The sequence below is a fragment of the Toxorhynchites rutilus genome, chromosome 2 (genome assembly GCF_029784135.1).
Source record: "Toxorhynchites rutilus septentrionalis strain SRP chromosome 2, ASM2978413v1, whole genome shotgun sequence".
NCBI lineage: Eukaryota > Metazoa > Arthropoda > Insecta > Diptera > Culicidae > Toxorhynchites > Toxorhynchites rutilus.
Genome location: NC_073745.1, coordinates 284,946,698 through 284,965,322, shown reverse-complemented (window position 1 = coordinate 284,965,322; position 18,625 = coordinate 284,946,698). Strand labels below are relative to the sequence as shown.

The 18,625-nt window shown below is 37.7% G+C and overlaps 4 protein-coding genes across 5 annotated transcripts in view; 2 read left to right on the top strand and 2 right to left on the bottom strand.

Annotated features, from left to right (window-relative positions):
- The window catches only part of LOC129765282 (uncharacterized), a 51,100-nt gene extending 40,816 nt beyond the window's left edge, over positions 1-10,284 (bottom strand). Inside the window, exon 1 of the mRNA XM_055765432.1 lies at positions 9,995-10,284. The gene's annotated coding sequence lies outside the window, so the exon portion shown is untranslated. The remainder of the gene's footprint in view (positions 1-9,994) is intronic.
- Positions 1-18,625, top strand: part of LOC129765298 (NADH dehydrogenase [ubiquinone] 1 alpha subcomplex subunit 11) — a 245,029-nt gene that overhangs the window by 30,294 nt on the left and 196,110 nt on the right. The gene's annotated exons all lie outside the window — the stretch shown is intronic.
- On the top strand, positions 10,199-14,571 carry LOC129765294 (uncharacterized). The gene is made up of 2 exons (XM_055765448.1): positions 10,199-10,779; positions 13,304-14,571. The coding sequence occupies exons 1-2, from the start codon at positions 10,302-10,304 to the stop codon at positions 13,639-13,641; spliced, it is 816 nt and encodes a 271-aa protein (XP_055621423.1). The 5' UTR covers positions 10,199-10,301; the 3' UTR covers positions 13,642-14,571.
- On the bottom strand, positions 13,672-16,343 carry LOC129765291 (eukaryotic translation initiation factor 2 subunit 2). 2 transcript variants are annotated; one of them, XM_055765444.1, is made up of 4 exons: positions 16,177-16,343; positions 15,540-16,008; positions 15,375-15,410; positions 13,672-15,301 (listed from the first exon to the last, which is right to left on the bottom strand). In XM_055765444.1, exons 1-4 carry the CDS (start codon positions 16,192-16,194, stop codon positions 14,778-14,780), a joined length of 1,047 nt encoding a protein of 348 aa, XP_055621419.1. In that variant the 5' UTR covers positions 16,195-16,343; the 3' UTR covers positions 13,672-14,777. The 2 variants fall into 2 exon arrangements, with proteins under 2 accessions (XP_055621419.1, XP_055621420.1); XM_055765445.1 differs by lacking the exon at positions 15,375-15,410 and having other exon boundaries at positions 16,177-16,341.

Sequence of the window (18,625 nt, the reverse complement as noted above, 5' to 3'; positions counted from 1 at the left end):
GGTTAAAGATGAAAGGTTTGAATCCGGTAGTCATCACTGTTTATTTTGTAGCTTTAAGGTTGTGTTGCGTGCTGTTTGGGTGATGTAGTCAAGTATAGCTATCAGATTATATTCTTCACGATGCGTTTGAGTTCCACCAAAACAGAAAATAAACTAAGGATATTCGGGATAATATAGAACAAAAAATCACCATCGATAATTACTCATCCATGTTACAAATTTGAAATAATACACACTTTTTTTCTGAGATTCTCTACCTGTCCTATGAATAGTTTGAACAGGTGGACGAGACGCCTCTGCATGAACGTTAACATCGAGATCGGGAAGATTAATAGGAGTGTTCAGTTGACGTTAACGACGGGCCTCGTTCCCATATACACTTCACGGTGAAAACGAAATGAACGACAACGACACGTCATTGAACTACGTTAGTAAAGCATCAAAGATAATAATGGATTTTTAGAAAGAATAAACACCTTTTAAATAGAAATTATGAATGAAAATTAACTTCTCCTCATCAAATTAGTGTTCAATGCGAATGGAAAACTAATTTCATATCCAGATGTCGACACCGTACCGTTGTCATCGCGGATACACTTTCGGCTTTATTCTCGTTTCCACTTCACGGTGAAAACGAAATGAAGTGTATCCGCGATGACAACGGTACGATGTCGACATCTAGATACGAAATTAGTTTTCCACTAAAACTTAACATAATGATATAAAATTATCTCTAGATAAAATTTTTGTGACAGACTATTTTACCACATGAAAAAACCATCATTATGATATAAAATTATCGTCATATACATTTTTTTCTATCCCTTTTGTTAATTTATTTAGGCTCATTAGCATTTTAGCTATAACAGCCGGATTTTAATCGTGTACATGTTACATTTTATTTTGACGTAGGACTACATCTTTCATTTTTATACTGGGGTGTAAGTTCAAAGTTTCGAAAACTAAAGCGTTACAATCGAACGAAATGGTATGATAAACACTTAATTCGAAAGATAAAATGTCTACGCATTATATGCTTGTTACTTTTTGATCCAAAAACTTGTTTCAACAGCCCTAAAATTGCTTTCAAAACAGACTATTGAAATCACTCCAATCGGTATATAAGCGAATGCCGCTCGGAAATCCACTCAGTAATGATTGCGCAACGATTGAGGTACGGTCGCTGAAATGAATGGATGTTTCCCTAACAGAGACTTCAAAACCATGAAGCCAGGGGAAATCGGCATTACAAAAAAGATACAAGTAGATTATTTTACCACATGAAAAAAACAAAGTTTTTCATTCACATTGAACACTAATTTGAGAAGTTAACTTTCATTCATAATTTCGATTTGAAAGGTGTTTATTCTGCCTGAAAACTCATTATTATCTTCTACGCTTCACTTACTCTTAAAATGTAGTTCAATGGCGTGTCGTTCATTTCGTTTTCACCGTGGAGTGGAAGCAAGAATAAAACCGTTTATTTCGTTTCAGCGTGAAGTGTATACGGGAACAAGGCCCGATGTTTGTATATCGTATTTAGGAGATTAAATCGGTAGACATTTTGAAACCAATTCCAAACAACTATTGGATTCAATTCCGCAGCACCTGTCACCTGACCATGCTACTTGAACTTCCATTAGAAAATTGCACAATTCACTATTGAATGGAATGTTGGGCAATAAGGTAAATTTAGCCTCGATAGCTGAAATCTTTTCCGTTTTACAGTACCATAGGAGTGCCTCTTGCCATCTTGCATAATCAGGCCGTACCTACACAGATGTTTTGTGCGTTTCAATATACGGAAGAATACTTTCATTCCAAGCACTCTTGCTTGTAGGTCTTCGACTACATAACCTTATTTAAAACAAAAACTTGCTCGACACCTCATAGTGGAGTTGTTGCCTTGAAGTAAAAAACCCACTTTCACGATAATTTCGTTGTCCATTATTTGGTTCAAAAGAACGATAACCCTCTCGCCGACGAACTTTCCTTACGGTATTTCCGTTTTGTATTTTATTGATATAACCAAAGGTTGTACCGAGTACCTAAATCATATTATCATAGAATTTTGTCGTGCTTGAGTATCTCGTCAAATTTTGCTGAACCACTTGATTTAATTTCCAACAAAGCGAACCAATTCGTACACTTTGATCAGTCACGCATCGAACTATTTCACTACTCTTCTGAGTATCCTAGCGCGGATGCACCACGAGTTGGCCCAATGTTTTAGGTTTTTGGCACAATTAATTAACCACGAGTGATACTCGATGCTGTAGGTTAAATGATTAAATCGTTCATATTTTAGCAATTTAAAACCAATATAAATACCCCCACCGCAACATTTAATGTTGAATATGACGTTTCTGCTTTCTAACTAGGCCATGGCCCAGTTAACGTTCGTCCAGCTAAAAAGCAATCCAGTTAAAGCAGGTACAGTTATCGGACGACCACTGTATTCTGTTTCTTGTCTACTGCAATTGCGATGTAAACTCTTACCAGAGCTGTTTGCAAGCCTGATGTCTTCTGAAACCCGCCTGCTACTCTGAGTAAACTAATTGGTCGATGTTAAGTCATACCGGACCATGTGACATTTTTATGATTTCGAGAGAAACTAACATAAAGTTGAACGCTCTGCAACTTTCGAAGAATTTGATTTTTTCGTTCAACATAGTTCCCAGAAATATTAGCTACTCTCTGGCAATACTTTGACGTATGATAGTTGTAAAAAAACATCAAGTATCATGCCAAAAAAGGCAGTTATTTGGCTGCCTATACGTATATAGTTCTCTCTAACTGAACCAAATGAAGCATTTTTAAGAGTTGGTTCATTATGACTGTACAATTTCGGAATATTTCTCAATCAAATAACAATTGCGAGTCAAAGTGTGCCATTTTTCTATGAAAATTAGAGCGAGATAGATTGTGAGTTTGGAACTGCATAAACATTTGTTCGCGTTCAGCATAATAGTCTCTGCCATCTACTGCTGGCATGAATATGATTGCACGGCAAACATGTTGAGCATGAACTTCTCATCTTCAATCATCTTAGACAGTGTTCGTCAATAGAATCGTCAAATTTGAATTCATTTTCATCGCTACAGCCTAAATTGCACTCTGAAATAGTACATTTTGCGATCATTCACACTGAACAACCAGCATTTTTGTTTTTTGTTATGAATATTTTTATTATTTATCAATAATATATGGTTATTAACGTTTTCATTTTTCTGCAACTATTTTCCTCAGAACTCAAAAATACTCAGATGCACGCAATTGCTCGCAATCTTCAAGGAGGTGGTTTTCTCTATAAAAAATCCTCAAGAAAAAGTCTTAAATAATATTTCATAATGAATTGTTGTATAATTATTTATATTGTTCTATTTCTTGAAAAAATCATAGGGTTTTTATGCCTTTATGAGAAAGAACATTTGCATAGTTCTACTCACAGAGGCTTTTCCCTATACATAAACACGGCTCATTGATGCTTAACGTTGCTGAGCCAGTTGAAAATAAATTAAATTAAAAAAAAAACCAGCATTTTTCATTGATCCGTTCAGTCGGAGTGGACCAAGTTTATTTTTTAATGAACTCATAATGTGCACATTTTACACTAACGGGTTCAAGCACATTTCGACAAGATACCTATTAGCTTCAAGAAAATGTTTTGTTGGTTTGAATTCGGCACTTGAAAATTGTTTAAATTCGATATACAAATGATTGATACATGGTCCACTCTGTCTGCATATGATATAGAGCCATTTCGCCATGGTAAATGGTACATGGTCTGCTCTGACTGCATACTATGAAGGGTTTTCGTTGATCAATCATAACAATTTCGATCCGTTATTCCTGCTGTATGCGTGATTTTCCAAATCTGATAAAGGTAGTATGTAGCTTACATAATGCTTAACCAAATGTAGCCAATAACTCGAAATTTACGACTTGCGACTTGGTCCCCTCTGACTTAACACCGACCAATATATTGTCTAATATCGTAATCGTAATTTTTCCTTTTTCTATAGGGGAATGATATCATATTTTTTCTCTTCTGCACGATAATGGGCCCTATTATACAAATCGAATCGAGAAGTTGATACAATAACACTGTCACTCACGCCGAGTAAAATTGTAAATTGTTACGTTCAATCGCTGGTTCAATCATAAATTTAATCAATACACTCAAATGATCACAAAGCCAACGCATGCAAGCTGCGGGTAGAGATGTCCAACTTTTTCGTTGATTCGGTTATCGATTCATCGTGGGGCCATTTTCAAATATTCGATTCATTCGAATAATTGTCTTTCAGTATTCGATTAATCGAGCCAATATTTATTTCTTGTAATCAAAATGAACAGACATTTATAATAAAAAATATTATGATGTAATATTTAAAAAAAAACTTCAAAGTTACAATAATGGTTTTTGAATAAAATGGTATTTCAATATATTGATAAATTTACCATTTCATGATTTTTTGCGGATGATTGAAAAAAGAGCACATCATGAAAATGATGCACAATATTTTTATTGTACCAACATACATTTTTTTTCTGTTCAAAACTACCTGATCTTTAAATGTTGTTGAAATAGCAGATTTGTTTGAAATATACTACTTCTTATAACTACTAGTTTAAAAGAAGTATATTCAAAGAATCATTGACCACTAGTGTGGTATATTTTTCTTGTCACTCTGAATTTCAATACTACACGGGAACTTCGATATAACGCACCCTCGTTATAGATCCTTTCTACCTTACAAATCTGCAGGTGCAGATGGGATTTTCCAGCCCTGATTCAAAATGGAGAATCAAAACTAATGCCACCTCTAATCGAGATTTTGAAGGCAAGTCTGATACTAGAGCACATTCCTTCGATATGGAGACTTGTTGAAGTAGTTTTCATTCCAAAAGCTGGGAAACGTGACAAATCACTCTCAAAGGCATTCAGACCAATATAAGTTCATCATCAGTATTGCTGAAAACTATGGAAAAAGTATTATATGAATACATAAAGTCTGTATTCATGTCCAAATGCCCATTATCTAAATACCAGTTTGCCTACCAATCAGACAAATCCACAGTAACAGCGCTACACACGCTTGTAAAATGAAAAATCTTTCTCGTCAAAAGAAACCGCTCTATGCGCGTTTCTTGACATCGACACTTCGATAACTGCATAGTCCAATGGATCCAGGGCATGCAGTTATGGATAGACGAATCACCTCGGAGCTGGGCGGGTTGTCGACATCTGTGATTGCAACAAAAGGTTGCCCACAAGGAGGGGTTCTATCACCTCTCCTTTGGTCAGTTGTAGTTGACGACCTTCTGATAAGTTTAGAGGTAAAATGATTCGAGGTTGTGGGCTTTGCCGATGATCTAGTCGTAATGGTACGGCAAGTTCGACGACGTATTATCGAGCAGAATGCTGATGGCCTTAAATTTTAAACAATCTTTGTGTATCACAGAAGGTCTGAGCATAAATCCCTTAAACACAACAATTATTCTTTTCACCAAAAAGAAAAAACTGCATCTGCAGTTTTACATCTTGGGGGAGAGGAAATAAAATGCAGCGCTTCAGTGAAATATCTAGGTGTTATCTTAGATGCTAAACTAAACTGGAACGCGCACTTAGATTCAATAATCATCAGGGCCAACTCAGCCCTATGGGTATGCTCTAAAATGATAGGGAGAACATGGGGCCTTAAACCAAAAATGGTTATTTGGGTCTACACTGCAATTGTGCGGCCTAATATAACCTATGCCTCACTTATATGGTGGCCAAAGACTAAGGGAACTATAGCTACAAAAAAGCTAAACAAACTCCAACGACTAGCATGCGTTGCAATTACGATGCGAAGCACTCCTTCAAAGGCATTGGAGGCTATGCTTCACCTGGAACCTATGAACCAATATGTTCAACTAGAGGCTAAAAAAAGCGCTCTAAAGCTTAAAAGATGGATAAAAATACTGGACGGGGACAAAACTGGCCACTTGAGCATCCTGAATCTCTTACTCATTGGACAAGCCTCAGAGATGAACAGTGATTGGATGGTACCTAGGACTAATTATGATATTCCATACAGAGTGATCGAACATTCTCGTTCAGTATGGGATGAAGGTGGCCCCAACGTTCGTAATGGTTCAATCATGTTCTACACAGATGGATCGAAAATGGGAATCGAAACAGGTGCCGGAGTGTATAATCCCAGAACAAAAATCTCTCTGGCTATGGGAAACTGGCCAACAGTTTTTCAGGCAGAAATAACTGCAATAATAGGATGTTTAAATCTCTGCCTCAAAAGAAAATATAGACATGCTAACATCTGCATATTCTCAGACAGTCAAGCGTCACTTAAAGCTCTGAATGCTTTCGAATCCTCTTTAAAAATTGTCTGAGAGTGCATTTCCCTTTTACGGCAATTAAGTCAGATATGTTCGGTACAATTGTACTGGATTCCTGGCCATTGCGGTATAGAGGGCAACGAACGAGCAGATGAACTTGCCAGGAACGGCTCAAACTCACCCTTCACTGGTCCAGAACCATTGTGTGGACTTTCTGACTGTGTGTTGAAAAGTGAACTGAATAAATGGGTAGACCGGGAAGTGACAGTCAATTGGATGGCTTCAAAACTTGAACAGGCGAAAAAATGTATTATGCCGAATATTAAAATTACACAACAGCTGCTAAGCCTTAATAAGAAAGACTTCAACACATTCAGTGGTCTTGTAATAGAACACTGCCCGAGTAAATACCATCTTAAAAACAGGTTTAGCACATGATGAAATTTGATGCTTTTGTAATGCCGAAAGCGAAACCTCGAAGCATTTGCTCTGTAACTGCGGAGCTCCAACTAGACGCAGACTTCAACACCTTGATAAAGCTATTCTGGAGCCCAAGGAATTTTGGTCTGCGTCGCCGATTAGGATTATAAATTTTATCAAACAGATTACTCCTGATTGGCACCTATCTCGCTATAGCTTTCAGTCTACTCCTTCATCAATAAGTAGTAGATAAGCTTGAAGTGTAGTATAAAAAAGCGGTATACCACAATAGTTCAAAATAATGGACGCAGTGGTTTACACCCAACAGGGAAAAAAATGTATGTTAGAACAAAAGTTGTTCTTGATACCGGTTGATGCTGGTATTAACGGTTCAAAAGATCTGGTTCACTTAGGTTAACTTTCAGCAACTAAACCGTTCAGCATAAAAAACTGCTTTGCGCATTTCTGTTCCATGGTCTGATTTCCTTATTCGTTTTTACATATTTTCGCATGATGGATAAGGTGAGTCGATGCATACTAATAATTATTCTACATTTGCCGATAGCAAGCACTCATTATTCACAAAATTTGGAAGATAGCCTGGTTCAAATAGTTTAACGTTAATAGTGATTTTATTAAAAATGTTGTCTTTTCATATCGTGATCAATGCACGACTCTATCGTGTAGCATATAATCTTGAGTACGTCGAAGATTTTGCAATGAAAGAACTAAACTAACCGCCGATTCGGAAGGGTATACTTACGCATATAAATTCACAATATGTTATCAAGAAGTACGAATGGTTCTATTTAGCCAGCTACAATTCCCCAAATCCACTTGCCCATCCTCCTTTCTCTTACCTATATATATACAGACCCGTTAGGATCAGTTCACTACAGAATCTACGCAAACTTCACAAGGGAACACTCATAGTCATAAGATATCCAACCTGCATCACCCGGCGATATAATTATTACAATGTTTCAGACCAAGGTAATATCACCGAGCCAAACTTGCTAACTCATGTTGATAATCGAATGAGAAAAGGCGACCAATTGATTAATTTTTCTGACGACGGTTTTATTCATAAGTATTTTTATGCACATTTTTGAACATCGATACAAGAAAACCAGAGAGTTGTTTTGGTAATGTTGGAATATCTATCCGATTTTTCCAACAGCTTCCTCTTCTTGAATGGCGTTAACATTCCCTTGTGGAACTTTTGCCGTCCCAACGTATGTATTAACTAGCGTCATTTATTAACACTTGGTTGAGATTTCTTAAGCCAAATAACACGCCTTGAATGTATACCGAGGGGCAAGCTCTTGAATACGCGTGACCACAGTGCAAGTCGAAGGAAATTTCTTTGTCGAAAAATCCCCCGGCCGGAACGGGAATCGAACCCGTACACCCGGCATGATAATGTGAGACGCTAACCACTCGGCCACGGGTGCATTTCCAACAGCTATTGATTTCAATTTACTATCTGAATTCTATCTGGCACTACAAATCTAACAATCCGTTTGAAGTTCAGTTCAGCTCATATAACAAACGGTTTTTCTAAAACCACTATTTTTGTTTGGAGTATTGCATGAGTTCAATCTACGAATTTCAGAACAGTTACAAAAACTCAGTCTTAAAGTCTAGTTTCCGGCCGTGGCATGGTTGCACCTGAATAAAATAGTAATGTTTAATAGTCAGACTTAAAGACAAAGACGATTATGTATCCTTCAATATATTCATTTCAACTGAGCTCATGAGTATACAATAAAACCTGTTTTTGTGCGATATATGAAAAGAAGCATATTTGACGAAGTTATCGTCCATTTAGTTTTTTTCGATGGTTTATATGCATTTCAGTGCGAAAAAAGCATATTTGCGTCTCAATTATCCACTTCTGAAATTATTCCCTTCCTCCCATCAAATACTCTAAGTTGTTCTAAATGTTTGCATGACATAATTTCTAACAGCAACACGTTTCGACATGCAACTAAAAGCACAATACAGCCACGCGCAACCGAAAAGGCAAACTGTCCCGTCGCAAAGCAGGGAAACAAAAGGAAATTGAATGATGAACGGTGTGGATTTGAGTTATTTTCTTGGGGGAAACTTTGTTTATGCGGTCCTTATCTACCGTTAATTTTCATTAATGATTTTTATTTGAAAAGTGCTCATTCTGCCTGAAAACTCATTATTATCTTCGACACTTCACTAACTCGTAAAACATAGTTCAATGGCGTGCCGCTTATTTCGTTTCCACCGTGAAGTGTATTCGAGAATCAGGCCCAACGTTTCGAATTAAACAAAATAGTTCAGTAGCCATCTGAAAACTTAAGACTTAATTTTTCGGAAAGCCGATGAAAGATTTTCAAAAACATCATGACGGTACCATCGTCTGTCCAAAAATTTAAGAGAAAATGAGAGAGAATTTTCAGTATGATTATCAAACACCATCCGAAACAATCGTTTTAATATTAATTTAAAAAAATCTCGAAAGCATCCTCGAAAGTATTAACATGCAATTCTCCATCGCTATATGAAAAAATAGTGATTCGCAATGAATTCTACTCATATTGCATGAATGTCTCCCGAAACATCTACGTTCACTATATTTCGAATCTACTATCACCGCAATTATATCCTAAAGTAATAAAGTATCTCCGTACGACGGTATCTTAGATATGAAAGTAAGATGAAAAAGAAAAGAAATAAAAAAATATAAAATATGGGAAACTATAATATGAGAAAACAATAAGTTGCATTCATTTCCTGAAATAAATATTGATGTTTTTTCCATTTTTTTCATTCTATCTGAAAATTCCAAAAAAAAATCGAATGCGTACATACCAAGTTAAAAAATACTCGTTTCAAAATAATACTATGTCGACATCATCCCATCCCAAGCTTTCTGAATTACAACCATTCGCATGTTGATTTTCTATCTTCGGATGCTCTTCGTATTTTACAGCAAACGTAACAATATGTGCTGAATGCCAATATTAATCATTATTGATATATTTAACCACAATTACATTTTCATTCACCAACTTCACTTTCTTTCTACCTTCGATGTCTACGCGTAAACATCAGCAGTCGTAACTCTCATTCCAAAACAAGACGCCATATTGTCCCAATGAACACCATCCCGTGAATTCACACAGCTTGTTCCGCTTCTGATCAGCAGGCAAAAATAAAACCACAAATTCTCTCCATCCAAGGCAGAACTTACCATCGAAAATGCAATTACTGATAGCACCACTATATAGTCTACTAAATTTTAATTGTTTCAGCCGATCAAATTCCGTATAATTCAAGGAAAATTAGTTTTTCAGCGACGTTTGATTCCACCCTCTTATCAGGTACAGCTTCAATTTCTTTTTCGCATTGACATTTGTTGGAATCTGTTGTTTCTCGTAATGTTGGCAGTTCTGGGTTTGTGAATGTGCCAGTGTTGTAAACAATTCGTATCACTCTCGTAGGAATTCAAATAATATAAACAAATTTGCACATAAAATGATTCAGTTCATTCCGCATCGATGTATTTAAACAATTCTTCAATTATGGATCAACCTGTGATTATGGATCATATAAAAGCAGAGAACTGTAGTCAACCGCAGGCGGATTGGGAGGCAGATATTCACCAATTTGCGATACAAAAAGACAGTGTTCCCAAATCAGTCGAAATTGTTGATCTCACAAACGATGAATATCTTTCGGAGTACGAAGCATTCTTGAAAAATATTAAAGCCCATCGTAAACCTAACCCCAACAAGCGATCGTTAAAGAACGTGGTTGAAATTGTTCCGTTGCAAGTTGCACACCTTCAGTTGATAAATCTTCACCAAGATGCCTATGTTGGCACCGTTTTTGGTATGGATTTCAAAAACGTTATGGTGTACGGGAGAATCACGCCTGGGCCAGTGAGACACGAAAATAATACACACATCTACAATCTCGATGATGGAACCGGCGTTGTTAGCGTTCACTACTCACATGGACTGCCACGGGATATTGGTAAGTGTTGCTGTATGAACCTACATTATGCATTGCCTTTAATGATTGATTTGATACTGATATAAAACATTTTTATTAGTTTCATATGAGCTTAACCCTTTCTATTGCCACACAGAAAAACATGTTTTCGCTGTACTGGGAATATTATATCAATATTTTGCTTAACCAAAGACTTCTAAAGGTATCTGGGAATACTCCATTTCTAGGGCTGTTTAAAATGTTGGGTATTAATTTGGGAGTCATTTTTATGTAGAAAAAATGCGACTTTAAAATCGCGCCAACAGAAAATTCTATTCGAAATCATTGAAAATGCAAGAAGTTGATAAATTCCTCACAGAAAATGTTCTATTTGAGTGAGAGGTGTGGGAGTAGAGAAAATTTCCACGTGAACACATAAAATGATTTCGTTTCTAATTGTTTCGACCAATCCAGCAATTGCTGGTGCTGTGTAAAGAGGCACTGAGAATGCCGGTCGAACATCCATACTTTTCTCATATCGTTGATCTTTTAATTAAAATCTGTATTCTGTAGGTAATGTACATAAATTGTAAGCGATCGATTTTTTTCCATTGTTAGTAAAGAATTATTTATTCCATCAGGATGAAGATATCACCACAGACTGTTTGTTGCATAGGTGAAATATCTTCCAAAATTATCAACTCAAACAACGATTTGGTTGTGTAACAGGAATTATAATGTTTCTGTAATTACAATTACTATTCATGTATTTCACAAAGTATTAATTTGAATTTTTTTAACTCACGTTTAGTTTCAAGTCATAAATTTTATATAAGAACGCACGTAAATTTTATAAACTCTTTGATTTCGCTAACTTCTATTGTTGCTTATCCGAATGATTTTTCCTACTAATTATTTTCTCTCTTCCTTTTTGTTCCCCTTCTTCCCTAACGTTCACTATTACCAAGGTTGTTCTATACGAGCGTTGTATTCCAGAAAACGAGACGAGAAGACGAGCGTTCGAGTCGTTCGTTTTCAAATTCCACAAGCCAAGCTCGACTAAAAACGGACAAGTAGTCGTTTGACCCGAACGATCAGCAGCGCTCGCTGAACAATCAGTCGAGTCGTCGTCTGGGTTGATTTAAACCAGGGATTCTCAAACTGATCGATATCGGCCCCTTGGGGACAAATATCATAATCTCGACCCGCGACTACTTCATTTTTTGAACATCATCATATCTTGTTCGAAGATATTCAAAATCAACATACAACTAATGGTTTAAAGTAATCCTACGTCAACTATTCAGTCATGCTTTGGAAACAACCCTTCAATTTTCTTGTTTTTCAAAAAAAAAATATTAAACTGAAAATAAAAATGAAATAAAATTAAAAAGCAATTCGACAATTTTTTTATTTAAAAAAAATTAGAAATGTCCACGTGAACAAAAGAGGAAGGATATAAGAAATGTCCATGCTTGTCCACGGAGGGGGATGTGGGTGTATAAAATCGTGCTTTTTCTGTCCACGTGGTATGTGGACAGCCCCGAATTAAGACAAAAAGATTTTTTTTAGATCAAAAATCCAGATTTATTATGGCAACTCTGCCCTCCGCCAGTCCAACGTAATTAGGCAGTGATCAGGTATGCTAAAAGGGCCCTCGCGTTAGTGTTAGTAAATAGCGTGCAAAATTGCCTGAATTTGTATGGATTTTTTTTGTAAATTAATGAGAAATATATTTATTCCCAAAAAACCTCATATTCGATGTAGAAATATGTGTTTTAAACGATTCCATATATTTTTAATACGTTCAGAAGTCTTCATACAAAAAATGACTCATATTCCAAAAACTATAACAGATAGAAAGTTGACGTCTTCGACAAAAGTTCGTAGCTTAATAAGATCTAAAACTTTGTTGAATACACTATATCGCTATCTTGACTTTAAACAAAATTAGAATTAGTTTTTTCGAAGAAAACATGAAAAAGTTGCTGTTAGAAAAACTTTTTCCCTGTAAAAGTGCCCATCTTCCGATGTATGGACGACTTATTGTAAATTGTAAGAGCTATTCATATATATATATTTGGGAATGTTAAAAAAATACATTTTTGAGAAAAATGAACTTTAATTTTTAATATAACTTTTTTTTCGACGAAATTTTTTTCCAAAAAATTTTTGTGAAAATTCAAACCATTTCCTACATTTCATCCTTTGACAAGAATTTTTTAGGTATCAGAGTTTTTGAGTTAAACATTTTCGTAAAAAATTTGGCTTTTTCAAAAAGTAGTTTAATTCTTTTTCAAACATTTCAAGTATGCAAAGTTGCTTAAATGACACATATGTCTTAACACCTGCATCGTTCCACTGCTATCTGAGATGGTGCTGCGAACATGCTGCGAGTTGGCATGAAATTTGTCAGAGGCTTTATTAAGTGTTATATTCCAACCCGTAATCTAAATTGGATATCAATTTCAAAAAGTGTAGCTTAACACATTATTCTCATATATATAAAAACATCAATTTAAATTAAACAATGATTCTATCCATTTTCATTACATTACATTCCCAGACAATCTTACTGCTGTACACAGATGTGAAGATATCCTCACGAATCCCACACCCCTCAACGAGGAGCAAGTCCCCGCCGATCAGAATAGGAGAACCGACCTGAAGCTGCTTCTCGAGCTGGTAAAAACACGTTGCCGGCAGCGTCTGGAATATTTTCGGCTTGGCGACCGTTGCTTTGCGATCGGTAGGCCCTTCCTGGATCGATTCGATCGGGTTGCCATCTATGCGTACAGTCTGCATTCGGACAACGATTCGGCCGGACACTCGGCAGAGATTTTCTGGAAGACACATTTGGCGCTATGCTACGAACAAAAATATGGACCGGCTGTTACCGGTTAAGGATTTCGAAGTTTTACACACTGAACTCAGTTTATGATCAGACAGTATTTTATTACAACAGGTTCATTGCGTTTAGACAAAAAAAAAGTTAGACCGATTCAGCAGGCAATATAATTTTAACTCAATCCGAATATAATTGGCAGAATATGGAACACAAGGTAGAATATTTATAGCGAATTCGTTTTTAAAACTGAGTCAGTGCCAAACTGCCAAGTGCAGTGTAAACATATAAAAGTTTGAATGAAAATTTTTACTTAATATTGTTTGATTACCTAACACATGTAGTTCTGACACTCACTTAACCATTTGTCGATGCATTTCCTGTTTGTTCCACAAATAATTACTATTATAATATAAAACCATCATTAGACACAGTTTTCGTTCAATATTCTGCGATATCGGAAAAAAACTTTTATTTAATCACATAAAATAAATATTCGATACGTTAAAGTAAATTTTCATTCATAATTTTGATTTTGAAATTTATTCCACCTGAATATCCATCATTATTTTCACCTCCCAATGAAAGCACACGTAGCTTAATGCCGTCTACTCTACTCTTCAAAATCTGAATCCGAATTGGATTACGATTCCAATAATACAAAAGCAAAAGCAGCAGGTTTTCCATTTTCATAGTCTTTATTTTTAGATTTTCCAAAACAATATTCGGAACTTGACAGTTCAGTATAGTTGTATTGGTGAACCCGAGTGTCAACCCGTGGAACATCTCAGTGCGAAACTAACAGCTTTCGGGGCGAACTAGTGCGACACTGAGTGAATAAAAAAACGTTTTGACAGCAGTTAGTGCGGCACTGGGGTTGAACCGGACAAAAACGAATTCGCTATTAATCAATTGCTTTCGAAGATCACCGCTCTTAATAATCTTTATTGAAGAAATACGCAGTAAATTGTCACATTTTTTTTCTAGGAAAGTAAGATCAAAACCTGCAGGTGATTGTAAGTTTATCTTAGTTTATCTTACAATCACCTGCAGGTTTTGATCTTACTTTCCTAGAAAAAAAAATGTGACAATTTACTGCGTATTTCTTCAATAAAGATTATTAAGAGCCTAAACGCAATGATCCAACTGAGGTAAAATAATCGAACAACGGGAGAACGCATTTGCAAAAGCTTGTTTAGGCCGTCTTTGCGCGGATCGCCGCACGTTTGCTCGTGACGGCTTGGAAACCAGACTTGATACTGGCCACCGAGCATCGTGACCCGCATGATTCGCACTGCAGGAAGAACAAACGGGTATCCTTCTGGAGAATAGTTTCCGGCGAGCGGCAAGTATGACATGTCACGTACTCCTTGATGTACCGTCGAAGCACATTCTCGATCTGCTTCGGCTGGAAGCGACCCTTAATGATAAGCTGGGAGTTTCCGTCCACCGAGCCACTAGTACCCAATTCAGCGAGCAAAAAGTCCAGCAAATGTTTGGGCTGTCTGTGGAGCGTTTTGCAAATTTCGGTAAAGTTCGCAAATGAGGTTTTCTTGGTACCGACGCGCAACACCTGCGGTGGACGCATCACGAATTTGGGCTTCCTGCCAGCAGCCATATCGGGGTTTTTGTCTAAAATGATTTCGAACACGCGCTGCAAAAGCTCATCATACGTGTAGTCACGGTCAGATCCGGCCCATGTCGTACTCTGTTCGTCCACTGTGGAGAAGAAAAACGAAATTAGTGTTGATTCGACATAGAGAACATAATTCAGTCAACTATAAAAATGTACCGAATTCCGTGACGCTTCCGTCGTTATCCGTAAGGCATGTAAATTTAAAATATCGTGATAACTTCTTTGCATTGGATATTGCAAGGTATTTCTCCAACCTTACAACCATGTCATTTCGTATCTATATTCCATGCGGCATAAACATCACAAGTCCTACCAACTTACCATTCTCTTTCTCCTCTTCCCGTGCAGCATCCTCAGCTTCCATCAATTCTGTCAGATCCTTCTTCTTCTTCTTTTTCTTTTTCATACTGAAGTCGATCTTCATATCATCTTCCATGCCGTCATCCCCACCAAAGCCTCCACCCTCAATGTCATCTCCTCCACGAACCTCCTTGCTCTCTCCCTTCTCTCCATCGGCTCCACCCTCGGTGGCCGCCAGGGCACTGTCCAGGTCATCCAAATTGAACGGCTTCTTCTTTTTCTTTTTTTTCTTGCCGAAACTCTCCAAATCCAAATTGTCGTCCAGATCATTTCCTGCTGCATCTGCTCCGGCGACTGTGAACTCTACCGATCCCGTCATCTCGGCTGACGGATCCTCTGGTTCAACGCTTTCTTCTGTGGTCATCGCTGCGTCCAAATCGAACGGAGTCTTCTTCTTTTTCTTTTTCTTCATCAAAGAAGGATCAAATATCTGCGAACGAATAGTGGATCGTGATTCAAATAAATCAGCATTTTACAAAATATGGGAAACTTTAGATCTCGTTAACCTACAAAAGCCGTTTTGTCACCAGCATGGCATTTTCTACCTGAGTCCTTGCTCCAGAGACAAGTAGACCGAGAAATATGTTTTTAAACTTACCGCATCATCCTCAGCCATTTTTACGCCGATTGAACAATTAAACGGCTCGAAAACACCTAAAAATCGTCACTATTCCAACAGCTACTTCCAAAAACTGGGATTTGATGATGTTGCATCAGAAAATGTTCACTTTTCGAGTGTGAGCAAATGAAAGTTGTCTGTTAAACGTCAAATTATTTTGTGCTGGGTAGCACCAATAAATATGTCAAATTCTTTTTATCGTCACACATAAACGATATAAACCGGGGGCGTTCACAAAAACGGAAATAATCAAAAGTTTTATCAAATAAGGACCGTTCACACTCCACTCGGAAAAGAAAATTACGATTTTATACTTATGACAGACATACAGCTGTACTACCGTTGTACTTCGAAAATTGTATGTCTATCACCATGTACAGCGCTAGAACCATGCAAGCAACTCGGTACAATCGCTGTACCTGTACCGACCTATTTTACCGCTGTACGTGGCTACAACTGTACTGTGCGCAACGCCACAAATGGTTAGTGGTGGGTAGCATGAACAAGCTGAATCAAAACACTTTGTAAATATTTTTTCCTTGACTTTCTCTTGAGTTAATAACTCAGATTGGAAACTTGTTTGTTGTGTTTGATTGTTCAGACGCTAAATAAAAAGCTTTTTCATTGAAACATGTGGTGAAAATTGGTCGAATTTTTTATTGTCAGTTTGACATGCGGTGCAATGTACAACCAAAATATGTCTGTCATGCTACGATGGTACCTGTACAACGCTGAACACGTACAACGCTAGTACAGCTGTATGTCTGTCCCTGGTATTAGACATCCCCTCTCTCAATTTCCGGTACATTTTGATTGTTTTCTTATGCATTGCAAATTGTTCAATGGAACTTTCGTCTTGTGAGCAGCCTTGGTCGATTACTAGAATGGGACGCTTTTTTCGAGAAATCCCAAAGCAATGACGGAAGCAGTTTTCTATTAAGTGCGATTCACATACAACATCACGTTCACGTTCCGTCCCGTCACGTTGCGTCAATTATTCTTCCAAGTAGTTCTTATGCAAACATTCACATACACCGGCAACGGGAACTTCGACTTACCGTTGCTGGTGTATGTGAATGCTTCATTAGGAATTCCATGGAAGAATAATTGACGCAACGTGACGTGACGGAACGTGAACGTGACGTGGATGTCGTATGTGAATCGCACTTTATGTTGATAACCACCGTCAACCTTGGATACTGTGCCTGGACCGTGTCCTGGCTTACAAAGATGAATCGAGAATCTAGATCCTGTGTTCGATCATATTCCGCAGTGGACAAGGTGTAGGGTTCATAATGAAATATATAGTCAATTTATATATATACATGATCTATAAACCTTGATAGGTGAGCAAATTCCTACCTGCGAGTGTTTATCATTGGATGAACGGATCGGTGAATTCTGACGGAGGAAAACAAGGGAGGGTTTTTTTTCGAAAAAGTCTAGACTGCAGGAGCAGAATTGTGATTAGAGTTGAAAAGAACCAAAGATTGACCGCGATAAACTCTACAATTGGCGACGAGGATGGGATAAACGAATAATTGAAGTAAGCTCGATTAGTTAGAATAATGCAATATTTTTTTACTGTTTTAGGTGTGATAGAAGGAAATCTTTAATGGTGCCGAAAATCTTCCGCCGTCTATCGCCAAAAGTAAGTACATTTGTGGGAAGTTATCAGGCCGGATTCATGCCCGGTTGCTCGACGACGGACCAGATTTTTACACTGCGGCAGATCCTCCAAAAGTGCCGCGAGTATCAGGTCCCTACGCTTTCCCCGAAAGCTGACAAGACTGATTCAGGCAACGATGAACGGTGTGCGGTGCAGTGTGCGGATCTCAGGTAAGCTGTCGGAATCATTTGAGACTCACAGGGGACTTCGACAAGGCGATGGACTCTCCTGTCTGCTCTTCAACGTGGCGCTTGAAGGTGTTATGCGGAGAGCGGGCTTCAACATGCGGGACACGATTTTCAACAAGTCTAGTCAGTTTATCTGCTTCGCCGACGACGTGGACATAATCGGAAGAACACATGCGACGGTAGCCGACTTGTATACCCGACTGAAACACGAAGCAGGGCTGATTGGGCTTGGGATCAATGCGTCTAAGACTAAATACATGCTAGATGGAGGGACTGATTGCAACAGAGTTCTTCTTGGTAGTAGTGTTGTGATCGACGGCGACGAGCTCGAGGTGGTGGAGGAATTTGTCTACCTTGGCTCGTTGATAACAACTGACAACAACAGCCGTGAAATTCGAAGACGCATTGTCAATGAAAGTCGTGCCTACTATGGGCTCCGCAAATCCTTGAGGCCCAACAAGCTCCGACCCCGTACGAAGTGTACCATGTACAAATCCCTAATTCGACCGGTTGTTCTCGATGGGCACGAAGCATGGACGATGCTTGTACAGGAAAGCGGAGTATGGAGAAG

Coding starts and splice junctions, on each gene's coding strand:
- LOC129765294 (XM_055765448.1), top strand. CDS start 10,302: ATGTATTTAAACAATTCTTCAATTATGGATCAACCTGTGATTATGGAT. Junction 10,780..13,303: donor TGGACTGCCACGGGATATTG/GTAAGTGTTGCT, acceptor TTACATTCCCAG/ACAATCTTACTGCTGTACAC.
- LOC129765291 (XM_055765444.1), bottom strand. Junction 15,411..15,539: donor GGAAGAGGAGAAAGAGAATG/GTAAGTTGGTAG, acceptor TTAAATTTACAT/GCCTTACGGATAACGACGGA. Junction 15,302..15,374: donor CGGAAGCGTCACGGAATTCG/GTACATTTTTAT, acceptor TCTTCTCCACAG/TGGACGAACAGAGTACGACA.